The following is a 25,287-nucleotide window of genomic DNA, read 5'->3' on the forward strand; positions in this document are numbered from 1 at the left end:
ATTGATATACAATAACTATATGATATCTCTAATTTTTTCATTTGTACGTTTTTGGCACTATATCTTTTGTAAGAGTTAATCGAAAGAATGTTTGGAAAATCACATGTAATGATCTGTACAACTGAGATGGTTGTTTTTGTCCCTAGGATGAAATGAAGAAACTGGGATTTGCCATAAAGGAATTTGATGCTGTCTCTACTCAGGACCAACATGTACTGTTTGGGAAATTTGCTCAAATAATGCAGGAAAAAGAGGTAGAAATTAACCGATTGAATGAGCAAATTACAAAACTTCAGCATCAACTTAAAATTGCAACAGATAACAAGGTACACTAATTCAAAATTGATTGTTACATGAAATTAAGCTAGAATTTTAAAGGGCAAAATGGTAATTTTTTCAGTTTCTCTTTGAATTTAAAAAACAAACCTTAATTCTCTCTTAGCCATTAATTTTAATTTGTTAAGACACATTGACTTAACAAGCTAATCTTTGTCCCCTTCTAATATCATCAAAGAATTATGATGTTTTTCAGGAAGTTTCTGGTGACTCAGATTTCATCATGTCATTTTAACCAAATCTATTACAAATTCTTCTATTTAGTATGAGTTAAGTAAGATAATGACCTTTGGACATCATCTTCTATAGACTTTTTATTTCAATACTTCATCCTTTTCAATTGGAACATATTGACTGTTTTACTTCTAGGAAATCGGCTACTAAAAGTGTAAATCATTTTATATTTAACAAAACTTTCCGAACACAGTTCTGAATGAGGTCCTTGTTTGATATGATGGGGCTGTTGGTCTATGTTAAAGTAATGTAGCATGTCTGAGAAGTGTATTGTTTTTGTGTGTGTGATCAGCACTTTAAGATCCTGCCCTAAAATAAAATGAAATTCCTAAAATGTAACGGTGTATTTATTGTGTATGTTACCTTTTTTTGTTAACTAATAGGTTATTGAAGAAAAAAATGAACTAATAAGGAATCTTGAAACCCAGATAGAATGTTTAATGAGTGATCAAGAGCGTGGGAAGAAAAATAAAGAAGAAGAAATAGAGCAGCTCAATGAAGTGATTGAGAAGCTTCAACAGGAATTGGCACATATTGAACAGAAGACATCAGTGGATGCCAGTTCTCTCCCAGAAGAAGCGGATAGTTTAAAACATCAGTTGGATATGGTAATAGCTGAAAAACTGGCTTTGGAACAGCGAGTAGAAACCACTAATAAAGAAATGGCCTTTACGAAAAATGTACTTAAAGAAACCAATTTTAAAATGAACCAGCTAACACAAGAATTATGCAGCTTAAAGAGAGAACGTGAAAATATGGAAAAAATCCAGACTGTACCAGAAAAAAATATTGACATGGCTATAGATCTGAGCAAACACAAACCTGAGCTAGAAGTAGTCCTTCCTGATGATGCTCTTAAACCCCTGGTAAATCAGACTTACGTCAAATCTTTTGAAGAAAACAGCAAAGTTTCCATAAGCAGTTTGGAAACAAAGGTGCTACAGCTTGAGAGCATTATTAGCGCAAAGGACTTGGAACTTACCCAGTGTTATAAACAAATAAAGGATGTACAAGAAAAAGGCCAGTCTGAAACAGAAATACTTAAAAAGAAGATTGTAACCCTGCAGAATCTACTTGAGGAACAAGTTGCTGCTGCTATTGTGAGTCAGGTCCAACTTGAAGCAGTTAAGGAATATGCAAAATACTGTCAAGACGAACAAGCAATTTCATTAGAACCCGAAAGAGCACATATACAGAATTTGAATCAACTCGCAGAAAATGAGATGGAGTCAAATGTGTTAGCATTAACCTTGAGAATATCAGAATTAGAAAGCCAGGTGGTTGAAATGCAGGCTAGTTTGATTTTAGAAAAAGAACAAGTAGAAATTGCAGAGAACAATGCTTTGGAGAAAGAAAAGAAGCTACTAGAATTACAGAAGTTATTGGAGGACAATGAGAAAAAACAGGGAGGGAAAGAAAGGAGAAGAAGCCCTCAAGGAGATTTTGAAGTTCTCAGGGTTAGTTTGTATTTGATTTTTTTTCATTTGAATACCCTAAAAAACTCTCGTTTCCTTTGTTGCTTAAGCTGATTGCTAATTTACTGAATTAAACACAGTGTTCTTACATCGCATGATTAATATATAAAACGTTTTTATAAAAATACTTCTATTCTGTTCAGTCTTATTATTATTACTAGAACAATGTAAACTGTATTTTGTGGTCTTCAAATCATGATATTTATTTCACTAGCATACTCATTAAGTAGTGCAGTCAGAAGCAACTTAGAAAGATGAAGTTTAGCAGATGTCCTCTAGAACTTGTGTAGGTTTTTTTTCCTTTCCCCCTAATATGCATGTCATGTGATCATCCCTTTTAAGTAATGAAAATATCAAAATATATTAGTATTCTGCTGAATGAAGGCATGAGTGATGAGTCATTAGCTTTTGCAAATTTTATACTTGGTAGATTTCATCCTTTTCTAGGAAAAAATTTGTATTTCACCTTTGTAAGTCCGGTTGTGTAAGGATCTGAAATTGCAGGTATTTCTTTGCATGGAACAAATATGAGAGGACTTTAATTTTCATATTCTCACTTTATGTATTTACAATTTTGAATAGTAAATGTGCAGTCTTATCTCAATACCAGGAGATTAACTGATATATCAGGATTCCATAAATATTTAATATATTTCACAAAGGATAATAATTCTTTCCATTTACCTAGGCTTTTTCCTCCTAGCTCACTGGACCCATAAATGGTAGTAATGTTAAAATAGTAATATGACTTTCCATATATATAAAACTTCTAAGAAATATCTTAGCACACCTGGTTATCTTTTGAGGAAAGTGATATAAACATGAAAGTTTTTTGAAGGTTACAAAAAATATTTTTACTAATAATTCATAAATTTTTAGGATATAAACTAATGACCTGATTTACCTTTTATTCCCAGAAAACCATTCTTTTTTTTTTTTTACTATCTCAAGAATATAAAATAATAGTTCTGAAGAAGTTTTCCTATTTGTTGAAAAAACACGTATCATTTCAACTCCTTTTATCTTATAGGCAGTCGTTCCTAGAAAGCATCGTTAGACTATGTAAGTGCCTTGAAATCAGCCATAATTTTTGAAAATTACGTGTTTCTTATGTTTTCCACTGCCATTCAGACAACTACTAAGCTAACTCATACCAATGAAGAAAGTGGATTTTTTGGTCAACTTGAGGCTCTTAGAGCTGAGTCAGCAGCTACCAAAGAAGAACTTGCCACGTACAGAGAGAAGGCAGAAAAGCTTCAAGAAGAGCTTTTGGTAAGATAAGTAACATGACTCCTAATGGACTTATTTCTACTAATCTTAATTTCATTTCCAAGTATATTCTCTTCTGTAAAAACAAACCCATATCCATAACTTAAAAGCTAGAGAAAAATCAAGTCTTTCGTGAACTTGATGGAAAGTTCCATTATTATAAATTTGTCTACTAGCATCTTCTTGCTTGGTTTTCCTTGGAATCTTTGTTAGGAGGATGCCTTTAATGTCCAGACTGTTAATAAAGGAGGAGAAAGAAAGATGAGAACTGTATATCCCATGAGAACCCAAAGTACAGACTGATGAAATGATTTCGTTTCTGTGGTGATCTATGACAATATGGTAATCTATATACAAATATATATGGAAACTGGGTGTTTCTGAAATTTTTTTTATTATTACTATTCTGAGAAAAATAAACACATTACCATGAATTATACTTTCCCTCTACCTAAGTTCTACATTCAGTATTTTAAACCTGCATATTCTACTGTTCTATTCATTATGTTTTAGGTAAAAGAAACAAATATAGCATTTCTCCAGAAAGATTTACTCCAAGTTAGAGATCAACTGACAGAGGCAGAAGAGAAATTATCCTACTTCTCAGAAAAAGAAGATAAGACCTCAGTCTTACATGAACATGAAAACAGAAAGGTCCGCATATTAGAGCCACTTCCTATTAAAGTGGGTAAAAGCTCTGCATCCCAGACTGAGGGGACTGTCAAAGTTAATAATAGCAATCAGACTCCACAAATTCTTGTTAGAAACGCAGGAATCCAAATTGATTTACAGAATGAATGTTCATCAGAAGAAGTCACTGAAATAATCAGTCAGTTTACTGAAAAAATCGAGCAGATGCAGGAACTACATGCTGCTGAAATTTTGGATATGGAATCCAGACATATTTCAGAAACGGAAACCTTGAAGAGGGAACACTATGTTACTGTTCAGTTACTGACAGAGGAATGTGGTGCCCTGAAGGCAGTGATACAATGTCTGAGATCTAAAGAGGTATTGGTTTTCCTAATAATGTTTTTTCAACATTCTATGATTTTTTTTCCAAAATCCTCAGCTTTTAAGAAAAAGAAATTTGAGGCAATCTCTTCCTTATGGTAAAATTACAATTTTAAATCTTTCCATTATGTAGAGTCAGATAATAACTTAGCACAAAGTTCCTGTGCAGATTTGGAACCTGATGTTATCGTTCCTTAATTCATGAATGTCTCTTATTATTATAGTAATATCCATGAAGAAAAACATTAAAGACTTCTTGTAAACCATGGATAGTTTCATTTATTATGAAAGGTGTGATAGATTTGATTGAGGGTTTTTTTGTTTTTGTTTTTTTGACAGCGTTGCAAAAGAACACTACTATTCATTGGACCCTATTTTTATTAAGTCAAAAAACGATATGTGTTTTTTTGTTTTCTCTAATTAGGGATCCTCAGTTCCTGAATTAATACATTCTGATGCTTACCAAACTAGAGAAATATGTTCCAGTGGTAAGTTATATAAATTTCTGGAATTTTCATTGTGCTTGTTTAAAAAGTGTTTGTTTCTTTTTAGTAGTCATTGGTTTTCTTTATTTTAGATTCTGGATCAGACTGGGGTCAGGGAATTTATCTTACACAAAGTCAGGGATTTGACACAGCATCAGAAGGCCAAGGAGAAGAAGGTGAAAATTCAACGGATTTATTTCCAAAGAAAATAAAGGTACTAAAATACAGGTAGCTTTTAGTAAAACTTAGCCAATGTGGTTTCTATATTGAACACAGTAGTTTATTAGTAGTTATATAGGAAGATCCACTCTGAAGAGAGAATTGTATAGCTAAAATGAACTTTGGGAAGCTGTTTACTTGTATTTCCATATTTTGCAGATGATAAACTACAATATATTTAATAGTTATTTGTATAAAGGTCTTTTGAGAATAATTTTTATGCCTGATGTTTTCATTTGCCAAAATTATTAAAGCAGTCTCAAGGACTAGAAGTTAGTTATCTCCTACATATTTCTTTTGGTCAAATTAGTGGCTAATCGATAAATCCAAGAACAACACATTAAATAAATAGAAGGAACTTAGAGATAAGAGCCACACAAAGTCACAGAGCATAGGAAGAAGGCATTCAGTATTGGTGAGCTGTGTTTCCTGTCTGCAGTGGCTTTTCTGAATAGATCTAACTAGATAAATTGTCTTGCTTCAAATGTAGTCTGAAGCAAGACTTTGCAATCTCTGAAGAAGTTGTTATAATTCTGGCTTTGGGGTTTTGGTTTCTAGGGATTACTGAGAGCTGTCCATAATGAAGGCATGCAGGTACTCTCTCTCACTGAGTCTCCCTACAGTGATGGAGAGGACCATTCTGTTCAGCAAGTTTCAGAATTTTGGCTAGAAGAGAGAAGAGCTTACCTCAGTACGATCTCATCTCTTAAGGATTTAATTACCAAAATGCAAGAACAAAGAGAAGCCGAGGTACTCAAAGAATATTATGCATCTAAATAGTTTTATATTATTTTTATCGATAATAAGGCACTCAACAACTTAAATTATCTTTTATGGTGCTTTTTTACGTGAATTACTATATGTTGTTTGAATACCCCAAAACACACTTGAAAATAAATTTATATGCTCTTAAACTTTTAGTATTTATTTTGGTTAGTGGATTAATATCCTTTTTAGAATGTTTTTAAAACATGCTTATTTGAAAACTAACTTTTGTTTTTTATACTCTGCTAGGTGTTTGATAGTTCTCAACCTCACAAGAGCTTCTCAGACTGGCGAGGTGAACTTCTGCTTGCCCTTCAGCAAGTTTTCTTAAAGGAGCGCAGTGTTTTAATAGCCGCATTTCAGACTGAGCTAACAGCTCTAGGTACCAGAGATGCAGTTGGATTATTAAACTGTTTGGAAAAGAGAATACAAGAACAGGTATAAAAATGAAATTTTAAACAATACACTAGAACAAAGAATGCTTTTTAATAATAATTAGAGAGTTATTGACTAGAGTAAGTCTGAAGGTTAAAATTTTAACACAGCCACCAAGAATATTTAGAAGAAAAATTATTTGTTCTTAAGTGCTGTCAAGTCGGCTCCAACTCCTGGTGACCCTATGAATGAATGATGTTCACAACGTCCTGTCCTCAGCAGCCCTACTCAGCTTCCATAGACTCGTGCCTATGGATTCCTTTATGCAGCCAGTCCATCTCGCATTTGCTCTTCCTCTTTTCCTGCTGCCTTCTACTTTTCCCAGAATTATTGTCTTTTCCCTTGAATCCTGCCTTCTCACGATGTGCCCAAAGTAGGACAGCCTCAGTTTTACCATTTTTGCCTCAAGCAATAGTTCAGGCTTGATTTGCTCTAGGACCCACTCGTTCGTCTTTCTGGCAGTCCAGTGTATCTGTAGAGCCCTCCTCCAACACCATGTTTCAAATGAGTCAGATTTTTTTCCTATCAGCCTTCTTCCCTGTCCAGCCTTCGCACCTGTGCATAGTAATTGGGAATACAAGGATGTGGATGCTCTTGGCCTTAGTCTCTTCCTTACACTTGATGATCTTTCCTAGTTCTTTCAGTGCTGCCTCTCCAAGTTTCTGTCTTCTCTTGATTTCTTGACTACAGTCTCCATTTAAATTGATAACTGAACCAAGGTAAACAAAATCTTTAAGAATTTCGGTGTCTTCATTGTCTACTTTAAAGTTTTGTAATTCTTCTTAGTCATAATTTTTGTCTTTTTTATGTTCAAATGCAGTCCTACTTTGGTACTTTGTTTTTGTCAGAAGTTGTTTCAAGTCCTTGCTACTTTCTGGCAATAGTATGGTGTCATCTGCATATCTTAGATTGTTGATATTTCTTCTACCAATTTTCACTCCTTCATCTGAGTCTAGCCCAGTTTTTCTTTTTTCGTTTTGTTTTTAAAGACTATCCAAGACCAGTCTTAGACCTGCCACATCCTTCTAGCAGATCTAGAATTTCCTGTTGGTATTCCGTTTTTTTAAAGGTATGCTTTTTGGTGAAGAATATTGGCCCTGAGCTAACATCTATTGCCAATCTTTTTTTTTTTTTCCTCTCCCCAAAGTCCCAGTACATAGTTGTATATCCTAGTTGTATGTCCTTCTAGTTTTTCTATGTGGGATGCCACCACGGCATGGCTTGATGAGCAGTGTGTAGGTCCGCACCCAGAATCCAAACGAGTGAACCTCGGGCCGCCAAAACAGAGCATGTGAACTTAACCACTACATCACTGGGCTGGCCCCCAGCCCTGTTTTTCATATGACATCTTCTGCATACAGCTTAGATAGATAGGGAGATAAAATGTACCCTTGTCTGACACCTTAGCCTATAGGAAACCATTCTTTCTCTCCACATTCTGTCCTGACAGTGGCTTCTCAATACAGGTTACTCATCAGGACAATCAAGTGCTGAGGCATGCCCATTTCTTATAGAGCAGCCCATAGCTTTTCATGATCCACGCAGTCAAAGGCTTTACTGTAGTCTATAAAACATAGATTAACCTTCTGAAATTCTTAGGAGCACTCCAGTAGCCAATGAATCATCACAATTAGATCTCACGTATTTTTCCGTTTTCGAAATTCAGCTTGAACATTAGGCATTTCTTGCTCCATATAAGGCAAGAACCTTTGTTGCAGCACCCTGAGCATCACTTTTCTTGCATGGGAAGTTAGAGCAATGGTCCTATAGTCACTGCACTCCCTGGCATTTCCTTTCTTGGGGATTGGGATATATAGTGAGCGTTTCCAGTCTATAGGCCTTTGTTTTGTTTTCCATTTTTGTTGGTATATTCGTGTTAGGATTTTGACAGATTCAGTCTCTGTGGCTTGAATTAATTCTATTGATATTCCATCTACCCCTGGTGACCTATTTCTTCCCACTGCTTTCAGGGCAGCATCCACTTCACTTTCTAGGATTACTGGTTCTTCCTCATAGGAATCTGCTTCAAAGGAATCTGTCATCCTTTCATCTCTTCTGTCTAGATCTTCAGTTTACTGTTTCCACTTTCCGTTCGTTTTCTCCTGAACAGATAGTTGGCTTCCCTGTTGGTCGTTCAGCATTCCTAATCTAGGTTTAAATTTCCCTTTGATTTCTTGGATCTTATGGAAGAGACCCCTTCTTCCTTTTCTGTTGTTCTCTTCTGTCTCTTTGCATTGGCCATTTTAGGAGTTCTCTTTATCTCTAGGTGACAGTCGCTGAAAAGCTGCATTCAGGATTCTAATCCTGCTTTTGTCACCTTTTACTTTTGCTTCTCACCTGTCCTTAACAAGTTTTGGTGTTTCTTCTGTCATCCATCTCGATTTTGCTTTTCTTTTTACTTCAGGCATTGTCTTTTTGCCTTCCTTCTTAATATTTTTAGTTTCAGTCCATGGTTCTTCTGCTTCTTGGTCAATTAGGTTTAACAGTGCAAATCTGTTTTTCATATGGACTTTAAATTCATCGGGAATGTTGTTTATGTTATATTTTGGCACTGCAATTCTTTTAGTGCCCTTCTTCAACTTTACTGTGATATCAGTACCACATTCCGCACCTGGTCTTGTTTTGGCAGGGAGAATACAGCTTCTCCATCTCCTACTTCCAATTACATAGTCTATTTGACTTTTATATTGGCCATCTGGTGATGTTCATGTATACAGTCGTCTGTTTCGTTGCTTGAAGCGTGTATTTATGACAGACAGATTGTTGGCTTCGCAGAAATTCTCGAGCAACTACCATGCTTCGTTTCCGACCCCTAGTCCAAATTTTCCGATGATGTTTGATTCTTCTTTATTTTCCACTTTTGCATTCTAGTCACTTATAACTCTCAGCATGTCTTGTTTTGATGTATGGTCATTTTTTCTTGGATACTTGCATAAAAACTTGCATAAAAATTTATTACCTTAAATGTTTTATCTTGTATTAGAAAATTAAAAAGACTGAATATTAATGAGCTAATCATCCCATTTAGGAAGTTAAAAGAGCAATGGAATAATCCCAAAGAAACTAGAAGGAATAAGATAAAAGTCAATTCTCATTATATGTAATAGTTAGAGTCTCTAAAGTTGCTTTAAATGCTGAGTCATTGCTACTAGGGGCAATACATGGGTAGGTTCCTGTGAGCCCCTAGTCACAACATTTTTGTCAACCAATCAATAGATGACCTTGTTTTATGTGTGTTTCTGATTGACACCTTATTTATTAAATATTGTTGATTCATTAATCTTGAACTCATGGCCAATAGCTCTCTAACTCATGCCTAAGCAGTGCTCATCTAACACCTGTATTTTCTCCATAAAAAACATGACAGCTGGTGCTGGCCCAAAGGCATAGTGGTTGGGTTCGCATGCTCCACTTCAGTGGCCTGAGGTTCACAGATTCAGATCCTAGGCGTGGACCTACACACCATTCATCAAGCCATGCTGTGGCAGCATCCCACATACAAAATAGAGGAAGGTTAGCACAGATGTTGGCTCAAGGACAATCTTCCTCAAGCAAAAAGAGGAAGATTGACAACAGATGTTAGCTCAGGGTGAATCTTCCTCAGCAAAAAAAAAAAAAAAAAGGGAATGAAAGTGGGATCATAACTAAATATATAGTTGAGATATAAAAATAGAATATTATGAATAATTTTATGTAAATTAAAAACTTGGGTGAAATGGATAGACTTTCTGGAAAAATATTATTTATCAAAATTCATTCAGGAAGAAATACCCTGAAAAGACCTATAACTAGTAAAGGAATCAAATCAGTAGTTAAAAATCTTCTTGTAGCACTTAGCACCAAGATCTTGACTTTTCACTACATTCTCCATTAAAAGTAAATAAGACTCCTTGGAGAAATGGCACATTCCGGGGCTGGAACAAGGAAGTACAAGATGAACCTGGAATATCTTGTTTTGCTGACAAATAAGGAATTGTTCAAAGAACGAAGAAGACATGTCAAAAGGTCACAGAACACAGCCTGAAGGAATTCCAACTAGCCAAATTTAGGACAATTTGAACATCAAATTAAGTAAGATAGTGACAGATTATAAACCAAAGAGTAAAATAAGAATTCATAAATTCATACTAATATAAATAAATGAATAAAAATTCTTTCTTACAGTAGAATGCCAACCAGTGTGTAGAAGAAATGATAGAATTAGTAAATCACTAATTCATTAAACACTATGGTAATAATCGACCCAAGCAATAATCAGCAATGGGTGCTAAAGTTAGTATGAAAAAGTTTGATCAGGAAAGTGTATTTACATAGTCTCAAAGTAAGTCTCCAGAAAATCCTTTTTAATTACAAAAGGAAAAGTAATAACTTTATAGTAGAGAAACCCTGCTTAACCAAGTGATCAGAGTTGATATCACCAGTAAGGGAACATGCTGACATTGAGTACTTCCTGATATAAAGGTTGTAACATCACTTTTGTGGTACTTCTGTTAAATGCATAACCAAAATCTACTCATAGGGAAATATTGGACATAAACAAATTGAGGGCACTACACATCTCTCAAAATGGCCAAAATAAAAATTAGTGACAGCACAAAGTGCTGATGAGGATACAGAGAAATTGCATCTCATACATTGCTGAAAGGAATGTAAAATGGGAGAGCCACTCTGCAAAATGACCTGGCAGTTTCTTATAAAGTTAAATATATATTTACCATACAACCTGGAAGTCACACTCATAGGCATTTAATCAGATAGGAATACTTATGTCTCCATAAAAACTATGTGTCAGTATTCATAGCAGTCTTATTTATAATAGCCAGAAACTGGAAACAACCCAAATGTCCTTTGATAGGTGAATGGATGAGTAAACTAGGACATCCATACAATGAAATACTACTTGGCAATTAAAAAGGAACAAACTGTTGCTAGACTTTTGTGTGTTATATAACCCTCTTGAAATGACAAAATTATAGTGATAGAGAACGGATCAGTGATTATGAGGGCTTAGGAGTGGGGAGAGGATGAAACAGTTCTATATCTTGATTGTGGTGGTGGTTACATGAACCTATATACATATATACATATGATAAAATTTCCTGGTACTGTATACCAAGAAAAAGAATGAATGCATGTAAAAACTAATGAAATCTGAATAAACCCTATAATTTAAGTAGTATTGCACCAATTTCAGTTTCCTGGGTTTGGTAATGTACTATAGTTATGTAAGATGTTATCAGGAAAGCTGGCTAAAAGGGTACACAGGGACTTTGTCTCACATTATTTCAAAATAAAAAGTTTTTAAAAATTGAGGGACATGCTACAAAATAACTAGGTCACAAAAGATGAAGAAATACTTAGGGTCATCACTTTTTTCCCCCTTTTGCTATTAAGGACATTTGGCAAAATTTGAATGAACTTTGTTCATTAGATGGCAGTATTGTTTTCATGTTAATTTCCGCATTTGATAATGGTACTGTGGTTTGTAAAAGAATGTTCTTGTTTTTAGGAAATATACACTGTGGTTTTTAGAGGTAAAGGGGCATCTGTCTGCAACATGTCTTCACACATTTTGGGAAAGAAAAATAATCATATGTGCGTGTATTTGTGTAGATATATACACACACAGGTATATAAAGAGAGAGAGTGTGTGAGAGAGAGAATGATAAAAATGGTTAACATTTAGGGAATTTGGATGAGGGTATGCGGGAATCCTTGCGCAATTTTTGGAGCTTTTCTGTAAGTCTGAAAGTGTCAAAATATAAAATTAAAAACAATTTTTAAAAAATCTCTCCATAAGAATTACACCAAGCCCAAATGGTTTTACAGGTAAAATCTACCAAATATTCAAAGAATAGCAAATTCCAGTTTTATATACATGCTCTCCATTTTTGGATGAGTGGGGAAATGCCCTATCTTTTTGTCAGGAAGTTAGTATAACCCTGTTACCAAAATCAGACAAAGATAATACAAGAAAGAATAATAATAGGCCTATTCTATTCATGAACATAGATGCAGAAATCCTAAACAAAATACTAACAAACCAAATCCACCAATGTATATTCTTTAAAGACACGACCACCTTACATTTAGCCAGGGATACCAAGGTAGCATACATACAATTAAAAATAATTCATGTAATTCATTACTTTAACAAGTTAAAGGGGAAAGGGAAAAGAAAAATCATCTCAAGAGAGACAACAAATAAGCAAAATGAAGAAATTCATACTTGAAAATACTTTAAAAGAAATAAACGAAAAATAAAAAGGAATTTCTTAAACTAAATAAAAGGTTTATCTAACACAAACCTACGACAAGCATGATACCTGATAGTTAAATGATAGAAACATTTCTTTTTTTTTTTTAAAGATTGACACCTGAGCTAACATCTGTTGCCAGTCTCTTTTTTTTCTTCTTCTTCTCCCCAAAGCCCCTCAGTACATAGTTGTATATTCTAGTTGTAGGTCCTTCTGGTTGTGGCATGTGGGACGCCACCTCAGTGTGGCCTACCTAGTGGTGCCAGGTCCACCCCAGGATCCAAACCAGTGAAACCCTGGGCTGCCAAAGCAAAGTGCACGAACTTAACCACTCGGCCACAGGGCTGGCCCCAATAAAAACATTTCTTAATAAAGGATTCAGTAATCTGTTCAGCCTTATCCTAAAGATCTAGCTAGCACAGCAAAGCAAGAAAAATAAATGAAATAAATAAGGATTGGGGCTGGGGGAGACACCCCATGTACTTACATAGAAAACCAAAAAGAATCTACACAGAGACGTAGAATTTATAAGAAAGTTTGGTAATGCTGCTGGAAGTAAGATCAAGAGGTAAGTAAAAATCTGATTTCTCAACAACAAACAAAATGTAATTTTAAAAATAAATATTTGCAATAGCATTAAATGGAAAAATTCCTAAAAGTACACAGACTACCAAAAGTAACTCATGAAAAATAGAAAATCTGAACAGGCTTTTAATAAAGAGTTAAATTAGTAATTTTAAAACTTCTCAAAGAAAAGCTAAGGATCAAGTGGCTTCACTGGCAAATTCTACCAAATGTTTAAAGAAGAATTAATACCAATCCTTCACAGACTCTTCCCAAAAAAAGAAGAGAAGGGAACACTTCCCAACCCATTCTCTGAGGCCAGTATTGCTGTGATTCCAAAACTAGACAGACATCACAAGAAAAGAAACCTACAAACCCCAAATAGCCAATGAGAATAAAACAACCAATGAAAAAATGGACAAATGATACAAACGAAGGACAATAAAGAGGATCCAATAAATATAAGATGCTCAAAATGTAATGTATTATTCATACTGTGGAGTACTATAGAACATTGAAAATAAGTGAAATAGAGCGACGTGTGTCAACTTGGGTGGTTCACCAACATGTTAAGTGAAAAAGGCATATGACACTAAGATAAATACAATATGGTGCTATTTATATAAACTTTTAAAATATTTTGAATTCTTCAAAAATAAATGTAAAGATTAATAACTAAAAAGTAAATCCTAATGAGCAGGAAGAGAAAATTAATATCTTTCAAAATTTTACCATGTGTGTTCCATTCATTCTTCTTCAGACTTCCTAGTTCTTAATTTTATTGTCTTTACAACTCTTTCACTTGGATTTTTACCTTGATTGTTACAGGGTGTTGAGTATCGCGCAGCTATGGAATGTCTCCAGAAAGCAGACAGAAGGAGTTTATTATCTGAAATTCAAGCACTGCGTGCTCAAATGAATGGTAGGAAAAGAGAACAAGAGAATGATCAACCAAGCCAAGGTGTGTTTTATGACGAGCTTATATGGTGACACAATACATGAATAATATTTCACTGTTTCATTTCTTCCTGTTATTATTCAGTTGAAACACATTTCCTCTTAGTCACACCTTCTTCTCGTTCTTATAACATCAAGGAGATAATCTACATTAATTACTCTAGGGATTAAGGGATTATCTGATTGGTATTCAACTCCTGTGTTTAATGTAAAAGGATCCTTGCCTTGATCTGGTTGTTTAGACCATTAAGTTCATTATCTTTGTTTTTAAGCTCTATATGAGAATACTCACCTAAAAGAAAAAGAAATCCATAATGAGAGTAACTTTCTTTTTTAATCCTTTTTTTATTGTGAATTGTAGCATACATACAGAAAAGTGCCAAACACAAAAATACACAGTATAACAAATTATTAAGTGCATATCTGGAAACATCACCTATACCAAGTATCCCAGAAGCTCCCTTCCCAAACACATGCTTCTCCTATTTATAGTATTGTGTGAACATTTAAAGGTTTTTTTTTAATTTCAAATCTTGTATCCATTAATATGTTCTGTTAAACTTTTCTCATCCTAATATATTTACAGTTCTGATATATTGACCATTATCACTGTGAGGAAAAGTATATTTATATAAATTGCTAGCTTTTTAGGACTATAATCTTTTCACATTTGCTTTGTAGTATCTCCTAAATTACAAATCAGTACTTATCAACAAAATATAAACCCAATATGAGTGGCTAGATCATACTTTAAATATTATTACTTTTCCATTTAGAACTCTTGGAATATAATATGCAGCAGAAGCAGTCTCAGATCCTGGAGATGCAAGTGGAGCTGAGTAGTGTGAAAGACAAAGCAACAGAATTACAAGAACAGCTGAGTTCTGAGAAAATGGTGGTTGCCGAACTGAAGAGTGAACTTGCACAAACAAAATTGGAACTAGAAACAACACTCAAAGCACAGCATAAGCACCTAAAGGAATTAGAGGCATTTAGGTGTGCCAGGCTTTCTTATATAAACCTGTATTAGTAAAGAAATTCAAGTAATTATGTCATAGACATTGCACAGATCCTACAAAAACATAACATTGTACATGATGTTTAAATAGCATGAAACTGTTATTTATGGGGAAAACTACAGTGGATAGAAAAAATGCCAAATGATAAACTCATGAGTAGGTATTGCCATATTCTTTACTGTAACTTCAGTTCTACTTCAGGCTTCTTGTTGTATGAGATATATAATTTTGAGGGGCTGGCCCCATGGCCAAGTGGTTGAAGTTCCACATTCCACATTGGTGGCCTGGGGCCTGGGGTTCACAGGTTGAGATCCCAGGTGAGGACCTATTCCACTCATCAGCCATGCTGTGGGGGCATCTCACGTACAAAGTAGAGGAAGATTGGCACAGATGTTAGCTCGGGGTGACTCTTCCTCACAGAAAAAAAAAAAAGATACATAATTTTGACCTTTATTTTACCACCAAGTAATTTGAAGTGATTTTTATGATCTCAACAGGATTCATGGTTAAGTTAGCTAAAATATGCAAAATGTTTTAAAAGATAATGCTTGTAAACACAATAAATTTGTTAGTGTAAATACAGAGATACTCTGCTTGCCAAGAACACATTATAGATACAGTCATTCTTTATTTTGAATATTGGTTTCACACACACAAACATACATGGCAATTCCCATGTTCAGTAAAAGAGAAAAGAAAATGTTTAGTATTAATATTCTTTTGTAGCAGTAAATTGTTTGCAATGGTAAATAAAGACTAATAGTTGTACTACTAGAAACAGTTTGAAATGAGCCACAGTCAAGAATCTTTAATCTTTACATCGTTTATATTTCCCTATCAGCTAATTTATAATATGCCTCTGGTTTTCAGTGGAAATTGTTCTTTTCTCTTTCTCTCTCAATATGTACTTGGGCAAAATAGTTTTATGAAAGTTCATTTGTCTGTCTGATTTAGGTTGGAAGTTAAAGATAAAACAGATGAAGTCCATTTGCTTAATGACACATTAGCAAGTGAACAGAAAAAGTCGCGAGAGCTCCAGTGGGCTTTGGAGAAAGAGAAAGCCAAACTGGGACGCAGTGAAGAGCGGGATAAAGAAGAACTTGAGGTATTGTTAACTTTGTCTTTAAGTGTCTGTGGAAAACCCAAAACAATAGAAGAGAGAGAGTCTGGAGACTTTGCTCTTTCTAAAGCTGAGGTAACTGTAAGTTGTTAACTGTGTGTTGAATAGTATTATGTTATCTAAACTGTATTATCAGGAAATGCTAATGTTGTGATGATTTATTTTTTGTTTTACTACATCCAAGGATATGTACAGACTGTTCTGCTACAGCATGTGTTTTTGGAATTCAGATTAGTGCACATACAATTTGATAAATAGGGCAGTCGGGTCAGTTTAATGCAGAAGTAGTTCTGGTTCCTGTTTTCTCCTGGGGGAGGGTGATACTTCTCTGGCAGCAGGGCTCCTTGATGCTCTATTTTAAGAAAATTTAAGATGAGTCCCTCCACTCTAGGCTCTCTCCCAGAGAGGCACACCCAGCCTTGCACAGCTCTCAGCTCAAGAGAGTAGTGCCCACTTTAACTGTAGCCTCACTGGCTCAGAGCTCTGTTGTTAATCCACATAATCTCGGTACCTGCTACCTCTATGCTAAAAAATTGTGTAGCCAGCATCTCTTCCCTATTACTTTGGCGTTTTTGTGTGTTTTTTTTAATATCCACCATGGCAGCTTCCAGGCATAGTAAGCTCTCTACTCGGCAGAAACATGTTATCTCCTCAGATACTAACTACTGTTTTTTATCATTGCAAATTTTATAAGTTTGCATAGTTTGTCCCTGAGCCCTATTATTTTTAGTGTGATATTGTAGAACTTGAGGTTTTTCAGAAATTCAAATTACATTATATCAGAAATACTTATATTTTTAAAAATTATTATTCCTAGGAGAAATGTACCCTGTTTCATATTCTCTAACCAGTTATGATTAATGTTTGGGGAGAAAGTATTATTAAGCTTAGCAATCTTTTGTTTATATTCTTTGATGAAAACCAACTGGCTGTCCAAATAATTATTTTCTAACCACTGAAAATTTAATAAACTGGATAATTAATTCTATTACCAAATACTACCTACTTAGTATTAATAAAGGCACAATTGTATACTTATAAAGTGTTTTTAGTAATATTAAAATAACAAGTTCTTAAACTCAACTTTCTCCTACAAGGATCTGAAATTTTCACTTGAGGGTCAGAAACAAAGAAATATTCAGCTAAATCTACTTTTGGAACAACAGAAACAACTACTAAACGAATCACAGCAGAAAATAGAATCACAAAGAGTGCTACATGATGCCCAGTTATCAGAAGAACGAGGTCGAAACTTAGAGCTTCAAGTCCTTCTTGAATCCGAAAAAGTTCGAATTCAGGAAATGAGCAGTACCCTGGATAGGGAGCGGGAATTGCGTGCACAGCTGCAGAGCAAGGATGATAGTGGGCAGCCTCGTCCCTCCTTATCCTCTGAGGACCTCCTTAAGGAGCTACAGAAACAGCTAGAGGAGAAACACAGTCGAATAGTAGAATTGTTAAATGAGACTGAGAAATATAAACTGGATTCTTTGCAAACAAGACAGCAAATGGAAAAGGATAGGCAGGTTCACAGGAAGACACTGCAGACAGAACAAGAGGCCAACACTGAGGGCCAGAAAAAAATGCACGAGCTCCAGTCCAAAGTGGAAGATCTTCAGCGTCAGCTGGAAGAGAAAAGGCAACAAGTTTATAAGTTAGACCTTGAAGGAAAGCGACTGCAAGGAATTATGCAGGAATTCCAGAAGCAAGAACTAGAACGGGAAGAAAAACGAGAAAGTAAAAGAATTCTGTGTCAGAATCTTAATGAGGTAAATTGACACTTTGTTTTAAAATATTTTTTAAAAGAATACTGCAGCTCTTTGATCATATGATTTTGACATTGGATTAAATTATTTAAATAACTGTGTAAAAGTCATTTAAAAATGAAATCTATAGAAGTTTATTTGAAATACAAACAATAATTGTATTCCCTTAATAAAGATCATGATTTGCTGTTCATTTAATTATTGCTTTTCCTTTTTCTGTCCAAAATTGCCAGCCAACCACATGGAGTTTAACCAGTGATCGAACTAGAAATTGGGTTCTTCAACAGAAAATAGAAGGAGAGACAAAGGAATCAGGCTTTCCTAAACTGATTGAAATGAAGGGAAGAGGAACTGTCTGTAATCAGGAATTAGAAATGATCAGACAAAAGCTTCAATATGTGGCTTCAAAACTACAGCATCTAGCCCAGAAAGCCTCCGACAGGTTAGACTTTTCTGCCTGACCTTTGGAAATGCATTCTTAGACAAGCTGGACAGAATCTGTCACTCACTAATAGGTAGCTAAGGGTGGGGAATTGAAATTTTAAAGTTAATGCATGTTTCCATTAGGAGATGATATTTGTGACAAAATTCATGCACCTAAAAACAAATATCTTAACACCTTAACCCAGGGAAATAGAGCACTTTATGTAAGAGAAAAGTGATAGGTGAAGCAGAGTGTCGCCTGATCCTTAATGTTTGTGCCACGCAGCATCACTAATTGAGAAGATAGGTTTTGACTTTTTGTCTTTTTCTTGAAGACTACAGTTTGAAACAGCAGATGATGAAGATTTCATTTGGGTTCAGGAAAATATTGATGGGATTATTTTACAAGTACAGAAATTAACTGGCCAGCCAGGCGAAGAGGTAAGACTGTAAGACTTTGTAAAGTATCAAAAAGCAAAGATTTAATGGAAACTATATGAATCATTTGAAACTGGCACCATACTCTAGTCTCCCCTTTTCTGCGGGGGATACGTTCCAAGACCCCCAAGGGGATGCCTGAAACTGCAGATAGTACCAAACCCTATATATACTATGTTTTTTCCTATACATACATACCTGTGATAAAGTTTAATTTATAAATTAGGCACAATAAGAGATTAACAACAATAACAATAAAATAGAATAATTATAACAATATACTATAATAAAAGTGATTTCAAAATATCTTAGTGTACTCATCCTTCTTCTTGTGGTGATGTGAGATAATGCACTGCCTGCATGATGAGATGAAGTGAGATGAATGACGTAGGCATTGTGACATAGTATTAGGCTACTACTGAACTACTGACAGTAGGTCAGAAGGAGGATCATCGATCTATGATGATGTCTGTGGTTGGATGTTAGGAGCAGATGGTGTGGGTGGTTGGGGAGCCAACAAAGGGATGATTCACGTCGTAGGTGGGACAGAGCAGGAAGGCATGAGATCATCATCATCTCAGAATGGCATGTGATTTAAAACTTATGAGTTGTTTATTTCTGGAATTTTCCATTTAATATTTTCAGACCGCAGTTGACTGCAAGTAACTGAAACTGTGGAAAGTGAAACCACATATAAGGGGAGACTACTAAAGAATTTTATCTTCTCATTTATTTTAAACATTAGTGATAATGTTTGCCTTCTCCCAATAAAAGGTAGTGAAAGTTTGAGGGAAAATTAACTTGCATTATCATTATTGAATAGTTACGTTATCCTCTTATTGTATAATGATAACCAAGTTTCTTGAAAGAGTTGTCTGGCTGTCTACCCTCACCACTCCGTGAAACTACCTTCAGAATGCTACTAGTGTCTTCACAATTATCTAACTTGGTGAATCTTTTCAGTCCCTGTCTTTTTTTTTTGTAGCATTTGACACTTTTGACCTTTTCTATCTTAAGAACCCTCTTTTTCCTTATCTTTTGTGTCAGCAGTCTCTCATTTCTTCCATTTCGTTCATCATTCACCTTTATGAGTTCCTCTTCCTCCTGTATCTTCATCCATTTGTTTCCCCAACTGTAGGTATGAAAGCTCATTCATTCCCACAGCCTGAGTCCTCAGTAGACTTATTCATTGAACAAGTACTTATATCGGGCACCTACTATGTTCCAGGTGCTGTACTGGGTTCTGGGGATACAGTGAACAAATCTGATAAAAATCTCACCTTTTGGAGCTCATCTCCTAGTGGACTGTGCTTCTAGTCTAGACTTCTGTCCTGTAGTCCGGGTTATTTTCAGTTAGTTACTAGACATCTGTCCTTGGGGAGATGCACCCCATGGTGACCCCTCAGGAACCTCGCAGGCACATTCCAAACTGAGCATCATCTGCCTTTTCTCCTTTCTGTCCAAAACCCACATTTCTGGTCATCATATAACCAAGTTTAGAAAGCTGAAAGTCACCATAGTCCTCTGTCCTTCACTCTTACGTGCACGTCCAAGCAGTCACTAAGTCATGTGCCTTCTACCTGAATACCTATCCCATGTGCCCATAGTGACTGCCTTCGTTCAGGCCTTCAGCATTTCTCATTTGGACTGTTGCAGTAACGTCCTAACATGTCTGCCTGACTCCAGGATTTATCTTCCCTGATTTACTCTACTTTGTACACTGCTACCAAAGGAATCTTTCTAACATGTAAATTTTGTTTGTGGCGTGCTCCAGCCTAAAGCCTTATCGTGGCTCTCCACTGCTTACATTTAGGTCTACTATCCATAAAGTGAAGGCAACCTTTACTTTCTAGCCTTAACCAAGCAACTTATAGTTCCCTAAAAGCAACACACTCTTGCTCAAGCCTCTGTGCCTTTATACATGCTGTTCCTTCTGCTTAAGGTACCCTTCCCTGTCTTCTTTCCTGCCTGGTAAATTTGTACTTATTGTTTAAGACTCAACTCAAGCATCACTTCTTCATGAAATCTGTTGTTCTCAGTGCCTGTCCACATTTTTATATGCATTATTCACAAACATTTATGTGTATGTGACCTTATGCCATTTTGTCTTTCTAGTCTAGCTTAGTGTCCCCAAGTACTTCTTGTGGCTCATTGACTGAAAGACTACTGAGACAAAATGCTGAGCTAACAAGACATATCAGCCAACTGACCGAAGAAAAGAATGATTTAAGAAATACGGTTATGAAGCTGGAAGAGCAGATCAAGTGGTATCAACAGACAGGAGCCGGCAGAGATTACGTACGTCTATTTTTAGCATGGCCACATATTATAAGTAGTGCAGAGTTATAATTTCTGCTATTTAGTTTCAATTTTTAATCTTGATAATGTAAAAATATTAGGTAGCTGATTCTTAGATCATTGGAAAATTTTATAGGGATGGCAATAATAATAATAGCTATTATTTATTGGGAGCCTTCTCTGTGCCATATTCTGAGTTATATACCTTCAGAATCTCTAATCCACACCCAGCCTTGCACAGGAGAAAACTGAAGTTCGTAGTCAAACCAAGATCTACTTATGTCCAAAGCCAGTTACTTTGCTCTCTATGGACCAACATCAGACATGTGTAAAGAAATGTGCAAATGTAAATTCTGACTATTCCCATCAGTTATTTATCAGTTATTGTATTCATAACTTAAGTGAAAGATGCCATTAAACTATGTCTTTCAGTCTAATAAACTACTCTGGGAATTTATTTAAAATTTTTTCACGTAAAAACTACAAAATAAATTGCTAGCTTCTATAATCACCCTATATGAAGATAGGGAAGACCTATAAGACAACTGTGCAGTCAAATACATGACAACACATCCAGACAGCTTCTGTAGGGATCCACTACCCTATGTACATGCTGGGTGGCTTTTTCCCTGCTTCTCCAGTGCAGTCTTTCAGGGACGGGCTCAGCATTTAGACCCAGAGGGTCCATCTATTAAGTCTAGATTTTTTTAGTTCAAAGCTCCACTAAATCTAAACACCTTCTCTGGGGCCAGGCTTTCACAAGGCTTTTTAGTTGTAAAGTTAATCTACTCAGCAAAGGACCATATACTTAAAGTTAGTGTATGTTCTTTAATGTCAGTTGACATTGGCTTAGCACTTTCCCTGTCTGAGTTTGGAAAGCTGAGACTTCTATATCTCCCATAGGGAACTTTTAATTTGTTTAATTCAGATTTTTTTCCGAAGACTTATTCTTAAAAATCTTTCAAGTAGGCTCTGGTCTCTGCAGTCTTCTAGGTTTTCATTCAGTGGTGGCGCCAACATTGGAGCCATCATTGCTTCTGAAAAAGAAGTCTGGAACAGAGAAAAGTTAACTCTCCAAAAATCCTTGAAAAGGGCAGAAGCTGAAGTCTACAAACTGAAAGCTGAACTAAGAAATGAAGCTTTACTTCAGAATCTGAGCCCTGATTCTGAAGCCACTATAAAGGTAGGAGACATCTTCCATCTAAATATAAACTGAAGCTGGTCCTTGCTTTTGCCTTGGTTCATCCCTCACTAACCGTAATAGAACAGGCTAAAGAAATTTAGGTGGTGCTCAGGCCGTGTCTCTAGGTCTCTCTATTCAGTCCACGTCATGAATGAAGGTCTCTAAGCTGGTCACAAAAATTTGTGGCAAGGCATACCCCAGGTCTTGGACCAGATTAAGCCCTATTAATGGTCACAGTGGCAGCACCCTGAACTCATGGTCCCACATCCCACAGCCTCATTCTTAGTAGACCAACAGAAAGTTATCTTTTCAACCCCAACAAAAGCTCTACTGTTGTCAATATTAGAGCATCGTGCTCTCTAAGATGGTGAGCCCTCTGAATAGCCTCTCTGATGACTAATGATGAATACTGTAGTAAAACTACCTTAATCAGTTAACATAAAACAAAAAAAGAAAGAGAAATGGCTGAAATGTTCATTCCAGCTATGGAGTAAACATAAATTTATGACTCTTAAGGTGACAGAAAACATTAACATTGAAAAAGTTAAATAGATTAGTGACCATAATAATAAAAGTAGCTCTATACAATTTAAAAAAACTCAGATGATAATGGAATGACAAAATATTTGCAATAAATATGATTTAAGGGCTAAAATCCACCATAAACAAAAAGCATAACTATAAGGTTAGTATACAGATTCCATTGACTCAAAAGAGGCAGAAGTATAAAGGTTAAGGTTAATTATCTTTACTTTCAACTTTGCTAATAAAGTAGAAACCAGTGATAAGGTACCTGCCATTTTTCTACTACTGCTACTACTTTTTTTAAACAAAATCTAGATTGTCTTCCCATAGAGAACAATTTGAATAGCGTCTTAATGTCTTTATATGTTTCCTCTTTTTAAACTTAGAGAATTTATGGTAAATACCTGAGGGCAGAAAGTTTTCGGAAAGCTCTCATTTATCAGAAGAAATACCTGCTGCTGTTACTGGGTGGATTCCAGGAGTGTGAGGATGCCACCCTGGCTCTGCTTGCCCGGATGGGGGGCCAGCCAGCCTTCACGGATCTAGAGGTGATCACCAACCGTCCAAAGGGCTTCACCAGGTTTCGGTCTGCTGTCAGAGTGTCCATGGCAATTTCGAGGTAAAGTGCTTGAAAGAAAATGCATTTTAATAGACTCTAAAAGGATTAGCCAGCCCTGGTGGTCTAGTGGTAAAATTTGGCACTCTCACCACCACAGCCAGGATTTATTTTCCGGTCAGGGAACCACACCACTCGTCTGTCAGTTGTCATGCTGCGGCTGTGTGTTGCTGTGATGCTGAAAGCTATGCCACCAGTATTTCAAATACCAGCAGGGTCACCTATGGTGGACAGGTCTCAGCGGAGCTTCCAGGCTGAGACAGACGAGGAAGAAGGACCTGGCCACCCACTTCCAAACAATTTGGCCATGAAAACCGTAAGAAGAACAGCAGAGCATTGTCTGATATAGTGCTGGAAGGTGAGAGGACGGGGCAAAAAGACCTGGCAGGGTTTTGCTCTGCTGTACACGGGGTTACTAGGGTCAGAAGCAACTCAACAGCACTGACAGCTAAAGGGATTAGTTATTTTTAATCCTCTCTCTTTTCTCTGCCTGTTGTACTCTGTATTCCTATAGTAGGTGACATCTGCCATTACCAAAACATGCCTGCTGCTTCCTAGGTCTTCATCCTTTTGGCAGGGATACCTGATGTTGTACTATAGCACCTAGGAAAGGGGCCTTCCCAGGTGCAGGCAGCTAGTGATGACTCAGAGCTGGTACATACATTCTGCATTGTCTCTATCTTTTTTTTTTTTTTCCAATATGAATAAGCCCGTGAACTAGCTGAGATATATAAATAAAAGAAATCGTAAGAGAGGAAAAAAGTGTTTTTGAAAAATTACTTAGTCTGACATACTTTCATTTACTTTATTACTAAAATAACCAGAATTACTAATAGTCCAAAATGTCACTTCACAGATGAGGAAACTGAGGCAGAGAGAGGTTGCAAAACCAGTAATGACAGAGCTAAGACAACCAGCCAGGGTTCCCAGTCTCATCCATGCTGGCTTTCTAAGGGAGCTCACATTTTATCTTATTGATGGTCTCAGACCCTCCTCACCTCTACTGCTCCACATTGTCGTCTCCTGGTTCCAGGTCCTCTTCCCTCATCTTTCATTCCCTGCATCACCTAGTACACCTTCTACAGGGTTAAGTGCTAGGAGATGCATTAATGAAGAAAAAGACATATCCTGCCACAGGTAATCGCTGCCCAATCCCTAAGGGTGGCTCACTTTCTGGTAGGGAAGACCAATATGCATGTAACTTAGAAGACACTAGATGAGAGGCCACAGGAGTGAGCTGTTCATGTTCATTGGAGGAATTTGGGAAGGCTCCATGACAGCCATTTGTCTCTGTCTCTGCCTTCCTCTTTTTCTTGTCCTGTTATATGTTCGTTATATTTTGACCTTCAAACAACCTTGAAAACTGATTGGAATTAAGAAACCCAAACTGATGCTCCAAAAAGCTCTGAGCCAGGACAGGGCAGGCAGCAACTCACTACAGCTGGTTTGTGACACTGCTGCCCCTGTTCCTCTTGAAGCCAGTGTTGCTTTCATTCCTGATTATGTGACCTCACTCCTCTTCCAGCTTTCCCAGCTCACTCTTAGTGCCAATTGAAGGATCTTTTCATTCTCTTTCCATTTCATCTGCCCTTTTAGTCTCCGTTCTTTTCTCCTGTTTTCATTACTCCTCACCCTTTCTTTGCCCATCCCCTTTCCTCTTTTCTACTTCTGCTCTCCATTTCTTTGTGTACCATGTACCTCTAAAGCCAGAACCTGGTGCTGGCAAAAGAAGAGACCTCTGGTGCCTCTAGGGAAGCCCTGTTCTAGTTAATTTTACCACAAACCAGGGGACATTTGCATAGTTTTAGATGAGGTAATCGTCGTTATATTGAAATTTGTTCTGTGTTCATATTTAAATGTATGACTTGATTTTTAGAGGAAGTGTATATTTA

General features: G+C 36.2%; 1 protein-coding gene across 11 annotated transcripts in view; it reads left to right on the forward strand.

Moving 5' to 3' along the window:
* Positions 1-25,287, forward strand: part of AKAP9 (A-kinase anchoring protein 9) — a 159,818-nt gene that overhangs the window by 130,461 nt on the left and 4,070 nt on the right. For 9 of the 11 annotated variants that reach the window (XM_046669146.1, XM_046669137.1, XM_046669139.1 and 6 more), the window contains 17 exons: positions 147-326; positions 954-2,027; positions 3,177-3,317; positions 3,828-4,325; positions 4,753-4,816; positions 4,906-5,027; positions 5,591-5,782; positions 6,047-6,235; positions 13,882-14,014; positions 14,787-15,006; positions 15,984-16,134; positions 17,247-17,915; positions 18,146-18,354; positions 18,671-18,776; positions 20,889-21,071; positions 22,057-22,254; positions 23,166-23,398. In XM_046669146.1, the coding sequence (XP_046525102.1) occupies positions 147-326; positions 954-2,027; positions 3,177-3,317; positions 3,828-4,325; positions 4,753-4,816; positions 4,906-5,027; positions 5,591-5,782; positions 6,047-6,235; positions 13,882-14,014; positions 14,787-15,006; positions 15,984-16,134; positions 17,247-17,915; positions 18,146-18,354; positions 18,671-18,776; positions 20,889-21,071; positions 22,057-22,254; positions 23,166-23,398 (4,562 nt within the window). The remainder of the gene's footprint in view (positions 1-146; positions 327-953; positions 2,028-3,176; positions 3,318-3,827; positions 4,326-4,752; positions 4,817-4,905; positions 5,028-5,590; positions 5,783-6,046; positions 6,236-13,881; positions 14,015-14,786; positions 15,007-15,983; positions 16,135-17,246; positions 17,916-18,145; positions 18,355-18,670; positions 18,777-20,888; positions 21,072-22,056; positions 22,255-23,165; positions 23,399-25,287) is intronic. The other 2 variants (XM_046669144.1, XM_046669148.1) reach the window with 2 other exon arrangements.

The sequence above is a fragment of the Equus quagga genome, chromosome 8, assembly GCF_021613505.1.
Source record: "Equus quagga isolate Etosha38 chromosome 8, UCLA_HA_Equagga_1.0, whole genome shotgun sequence".
NCBI lineage: Eukaryota > Metazoa > Chordata > Mammalia > Perissodactyla > Equidae > Equus > Equus quagga.